At 41.4% G+C, this 6,000-nt stretch overlaps 1 protein-coding gene across 2 annotated transcripts in view; it reads left to right on the top strand.

The window, feature by feature from the left end:
- Positions 1-6,000, top strand: part of FBP1 (fructose-bisphosphatase 1) — a 33,226-nt gene that overhangs the window by 16,492 nt on the left and 10,734 nt on the right. For both annotated transcript variants that reach the window (XM_004381323.2, XM_023735816.1), the window contains exons 2-3: positions 1,670-1,832; positions 2,360-2,452. In XM_004381323.2, coding sequence (XP_004381380.1) covers positions 1,670-1,832; positions 2,360-2,452 — 256 coding nt within the window. The remainder of the gene's footprint in view (positions 1-1,669; positions 1,833-2,359; positions 2,453-6,000) is intronic.

Raw genomic sequence — 6,000 nt, 5'->3', positions numbered from 1 at the left:
TAATCCATACTGAAGGCTGTAGTCTTTGATCTTCATCAGTAAGTGCTTCAAATCCTCTTCACTTGCAGCAAGCAAGGTTGTGTCATCTGCATATCGAAGGTTGTTAATCTTCCTCCAAACCTGATGCCCCGTTCTTCTTCATATAGTCCAGCTTCTCGGATTATTTGCCCAGCATACAGATTGAATAAGTATGGTGAAAGGATACAACCCTGACACTCACCTTTCCTGACTCCAAACCACACAGTATCCCCTTGTTTTGTTCCAACAACTGCCTCTTGGTCTATGTGTAGGTTCCACATGAGCACAATTAAGTGTTCTGGAATTCCCATTCTTCACAATGTTATTCATAATTTGTTATGATCCACACAGTCAAATGCCTTTGCATATAGTCAGTAAAACACAGGTAAACACTTTTGTGGTATTCTCTGCTTTCAGCCAGGATCCATCTGACGTCAGCCATGATCTCCCTTGTTCCATGTCCTCTTCTGAATCTGGCTTGAGTTTCTGGCAGTTCTCTGTTGACGTACTGTTGCAACCTCTTTTGAACAATCTTCAGCAAAGTCTTACTTGTGTGTGATATTAAATAATTTCCACATTCTGTTGGATAACTTTTCTTTGGAATAGGCATAAATATGGATCTCTTTCAGTCAGTTGGCCAGGTAGCTGTCCTCCAAATTTCTTGGCATAGACAAGTGAGCACTTCCAGCACTGCATGCATTTGTTGAAACTTCTCAATTAGTATTCTGTCAGTTCCTGGAGCCTTGTTTTTCACCAATGCCTTCAGTGCAGCTTGGACTTCTTCCTTCAGTACGATTGGTTCTTGATCATATGCTCCCTCCTGAAATGGTTGAACAGCGACTTATTAACATAACTGCCTCTGTCCTACACATACAGTACATAAATGGATACACAGTATGCCTATGGTATTAAATTTTCATGAGGGTGAATTAGGAAAAAAAATGCCTAAAAAGACTGTTTACAGAAAAAAAAAAGCAGTTGCAATTGAGTTGATTCTCACTCATGGCAACCCCATGTGTTGCAGAGTAGAACTGTGCTCCATAGTGTTTGGATAGTTGTGATCTTTCAGAAGTAGATTGCCAGGACTTCCATGGCACCTCTGTGTGGGTTTGAACTGCCAACCTTTTAGTTAGTAGCCAAGCACTTAAGTGTTTTTTGTACCACCTAGGGACTCCTAAAAAGGCTCCTTAAAAACCAAAACCAAACTCATTACTGTAGAATCGATTCCAACTCCTAGCGACCCTATAGGACAGAGTAGAATTGCCCCACAGGGTTTCTGAGGAGCTGCTGGTGGATTTGATCTGCTGACCTTTTGGTTAGCAGCCAAGCTCTTACCCACTGCAGAACCAGGGCTCCAAAAAAAGCCTCCTTAGGGGGGCTATAATGAAGAAAAAAACCAGTGGTTGAGCTACATGGATTTAACCACAAAGGCGTGCTGGGTTCTGGGCCAAAAGATAAATGACAGCGTTCCTTCTCTGCAAGAGCCCCTAATCAGAGAGACAACTATTCTTTGTGTTTTGCATCTTCCAAACTATGTGTCTTCTTTACTTTCTTCTAAATCCTACTGAACACCAACTTTCAGTGGGTTTATAGATTCACCTGCATATTCTGGTGATCATGACTGATATTTTTGTGGCTTCCTTCCCTCCAGCTATGGAATCGCTGGCTCTACAAACGTGACTGGTGATCAAGTTAAGAAGCTGGATGTCCTCTCCAATGACCTGGTTATCAACATGTTAAAGTCCTCCTTTGCCACTTGTGTTCTTGTGTCAGAAGAAGATAAAAATGCCATCATAATAGAACCTGAGAAAAGGGTGGGTCTGTACTTCTGCTGTCAATGGTTTTAATATTACCATTTTTCTTCCTGTCTTTATAAATGACTCCACTTGTTCATCCAGGCTGGATTACTAGGAATCACCCTAGATCTCTCCTGAACTACATCAGTGATCATGTCACACATTTTACCTAACTGTCAAATCTCACATCTGCCCTGTCCTCCCCACTGTCCACACCAGCACCGTGGTTCATGCATTGCTAGCTCTCCCATGGGCTCATCTCTAGTCCTAACTCTTTATTGTCATGTTCAAGGCTCTTCAAAGCCTGGCTACTGCTTAGTCTCTGTCTACCCAGGGACTGTACATATGTGTATGTGTGTGCATATATATATTTTTTCCCCCATATGCTACCTCATATCTTCCATGACAGAGTATAAATAATTAAGGCCCACATTTCTTGAACTTTCCCCTAGATTCCCACTGTTACTCCTTGGTGTATACCCTTTATCTGGTTACAGTATGTTTATTTTTACAGTAAAGTCTCATTTCTTTTTTCTTTGCTCCAGGGTAAATACGTAGTCTGTTTTGATCCCCTTGATGGTTCATCCAACATTGATTGTCTTGTGTCCATTGGAACCATTTTTGGCATCTACAGAAAGGTAAAATGTGATGTATCAAGCACCTGATTTGGGATCAAAAGAAAAGTTAAACTTGAGCATACAGTCCTATTTCAATATTGTGGAGCAGCCAGAATGTATAATCATGAAATGCTGTGATGCTTGAAATAAATTAAGATCTCAAGTTCTGACATTTCCAGCATTAATTGCACAATGGAGACCCATTGACCCATTAAGTTGTTAAAAGAAAATGCAATAGTAAAACGTGGGTGGGAAGAGAATGATATTTTATAGGTTTGACTTAATTTTGCTTTCTCTTATGATGGAAATTGTATATATATATATATATATATATATACACACACATATATATTTAAAGAGACAGAATAGGGTAATTATAGCAATGATACTGTGTGAACTGAAATTTATGAAAGTATGACAAAAGTCAAGATTGTTTATTTCAAAATTGTCCTTTAAAACCTCTAAATGGGGGGTCAGCAAACTATAGCCCATAGGTCAAATCTAGCCTGCTGCCTGATTTTGCAGGACCTGCAAGCAAAGAGTGACCATTCCACGTTTTTTAATGGTTGGAAAAAAATCTAAAGAAAAATAGTATTTCATGACTCATTAAAATTATATGAAATTTAATTTTCAGGGCCCATAAATAAAGTTTTCTTGGCATACGGTCATGCTTATTTGTTACATATTGCCTTGGCTGATTTCATGCTACAATGGCAGGATTGAGTAGTTGTAATACAGACTGTATAACCTATAAAGCCTGAAATATTTATTATCTTTCTGTTTATGGAAAAAGTTGCCAACCCCAGCTCTAAGTCATGGAAAATACAGTGATGCAGGATGGGAACCCCGACCTCTGTCCTAGGTCTTCCACCTGTGTGGTCTCGGCAGGTCCCTCTATCTCCAGAGCCTCTCATTCCTTCTTTTTCTTTAAATGTGTGTATGTATGTATGTGTGTGTGTTTGTGCGTGTGTCTATGTGTATGTATGTGTGTGTATAGATGTAGATGTGTGTGTGCATATGTGTGTTTGTGTGTTAGCATGTCTGTATGAGAGGGAGAGAGAAAAGCAAACGAGTGTGTAAGTGCATGCTCAAGTATATAGACAAGTGAAAAATAGAATGAACACCCATGGACTCATCATAAAACTTCACAAAACCTAAAACATGTCATCTTGGCTTCAGCTCTTGTTTATTTTAGAAATAAAGCCTCCCGGATACAGTTGGTGGCACAGTTGTTAAGAGCTTAGCTGCTAACCAAAATACCAACAGTTCGAATCCACCGGCCGCTCCTTGGAAATCCTGTGGGGCAGTTCTACTCTGTCCTGTAGGGTTGCTATGAGTTAGAATTGACTTGAGGGTAACGGGTTTGGTTTTTTTGGCGGGGAGGGAGATACAGTTTGCTAGGTTGCCTGGTGCCGAGCCTCTTAATGGATGAAGCAGTTAGTTGAGCTGAACTCTGAGGTCTCTCCCAACTCCCTATTCTATGATTCAAAGGCTTATGAAGTGAGATCCAAATTTGTCCTTTATTTTTTAAAAGTGACTTATTGTTTAGTATTACACATAATCTCCTTTAGATGAAAGATGGGATGCTGTGGGTCACTGGAATATATTTTACTTTTGTCTTGGGTGAGAGGCATAGCACACCAAAATCAATATGAGTAGTAAAAAAAAAACAGTTGCTGTCAAGTTGATTCTGACTCATGGTGATCCTGTGTACATCAGAGTAAAGCTACACACCATAGGGTTTTCAATTGCTATGATCTTTTGAAAGCAGATGACAGGCTTTTCTTCTGAAGTGCCTCTGGGTGGACTTGAACCTCTAACCTTTTGGTTAGTAGCCACGTGCCTAAACATTTGCACCACCCAGGGACTAATTTGAGTAATGCTGTTAGTTGCCATCGAGTCAATTCTGACTCATGGCAACCCCATGTGTGCAGAGTAGAACTTCTGTATATGGTTTTCTTGTCTGTAATCTTTACAGAAGCAGATTGCCAGGCCTTTTCTTCTGCAGTATTGCTACGTAGGTTCGAAACAACAACCTTTAGGTTAGTAGCTGAGCACAAACCATTTGCGCCCCCTACCTAAAAAATCCAAACCAAACCTATTGCCATTGAGTCAGTTATGACTCATAGCAACCCTATAGGACAGAGTAGAACTGCCACACAGGGTTTCCAAGGCTGTAAATCTTTATGGAAGCAGACTGCCACATCTTTCTCCGAAGGAACAACTGGTGGATTTGAACTACTGACCTTTCGGTTAGCAGTCAAGCCCTTAACCACTGTGCCACCAGAAGGTTGTAATTCTCATACCAGAAAAGCAAGGGCAACAGCTCATCTATTTTCCAAGTCATTCCATGAAACATACCTTTCCTATTGTAGACACGGAGGGATATCATTTTACCCGCAAAGCATCAAATGTGTAGTATACAAGAGAGGTTCATAGCAGGGGAAGACCTTTGGTTCATGAACTTAAACAAAAATAAAGCAGAGCTAACGCTGGCCAAAGGAGCCGTGGTGGCACAAACAGTTAAGCACTCAGCTGCTAACGTAAAGGTTGGTGGTTTGAACCCACCCAGTGGCTGTAGGGGAGAAAGACCTGGTGGTCTGCTCCTATAAAGATTACAGCCTAGAAAACCCTACGGGGAAGTTCTTCTCTGTCACATGGAGTTGCTATGAGTCAGAATCAACTCGATGGCACCCAGCAACAGCAGCGATGTTTGCCAGTCCCATTGTCCACCTCACTCCCTAAAATAAAAACTTTGGTAAGGGAAAACAACCCTAGAAAACTGAAGGATACTGGCTATCGACTAAAAAAATCAAACCAACTTGCAACAGCCACTTGAGTTATAAATACTAGCACAACTCAACAATTGGTCTCTGCACTCTTCTCAATAAACCTGACATGACTGTCTTCAAAGACTAAAGAGATGATGAGTATGATGCAGGTCTGAAGTCATTTCAGTTTTCAAAAGCCTTAGTTTGCTTGAAGCCGTTCGAGGGCCTATGAAGCATACATATCAACATATCTGAGGCTTTGAAGGAGACCTTTCCGGCTTTTTGCAGAGATTGGTCTTAGCTTGAAGACATCTCCTTGGTTGATTTGCTCATGGAAACACGTCAGTCACTGGAACGTGGCCACAGTGATCAGGCCTTGCCAGAGTGATGCTGGAAACACAGGCTAAAAAGGGTTCAATGTTCCATAGAGTTCCTTGTACAGCCTCTCCCAAGGGTTGGAGAGACCCAGGAGGATAGAGTCTCCCGAGGACAATATTTGATTCAATATTTGGACAACCATTATGGTTAGAAAGTTTGTCCAAATACTGAATTAAAATCTGTCTCCCTCTTTAAAGGCCCCTTTGGCCTTTTAGAGCACTCAATGGCAACTGGTTACTATGTGTAAGGCACTGCCTCGCCCTCTGAGGAGGGTTTGGCTGCCCGTTTTCAGGAAGGTCATCTGGTGACGAGACAGCTTCACCCTGCTTCTGCTTCCCCTTCTCCTCCACCATTTCAAGTCTCCAGAATCCACGGGGTCTTCCCCTGTGCTTCTCACGGGGTGTCATGGAATAAAAAGAA

Source organism: Trichechus manatus, unplaced genomic scaffold, assembly GCF_000243295.1.
Source record: "Trichechus manatus latirostris isolate Lorelei unplaced genomic scaffold, TriManLat1.0 scaffold00082, whole genome shotgun sequence".
NCBI classification, from domain to species: Eukaryota; Metazoa; Chordata; class Mammalia; order Sirenia; family Trichechidae; genus Trichechus; species Trichechus manatus.
This window is presented reverse-complemented; position numbering and strand designations above follow the sequence as displayed.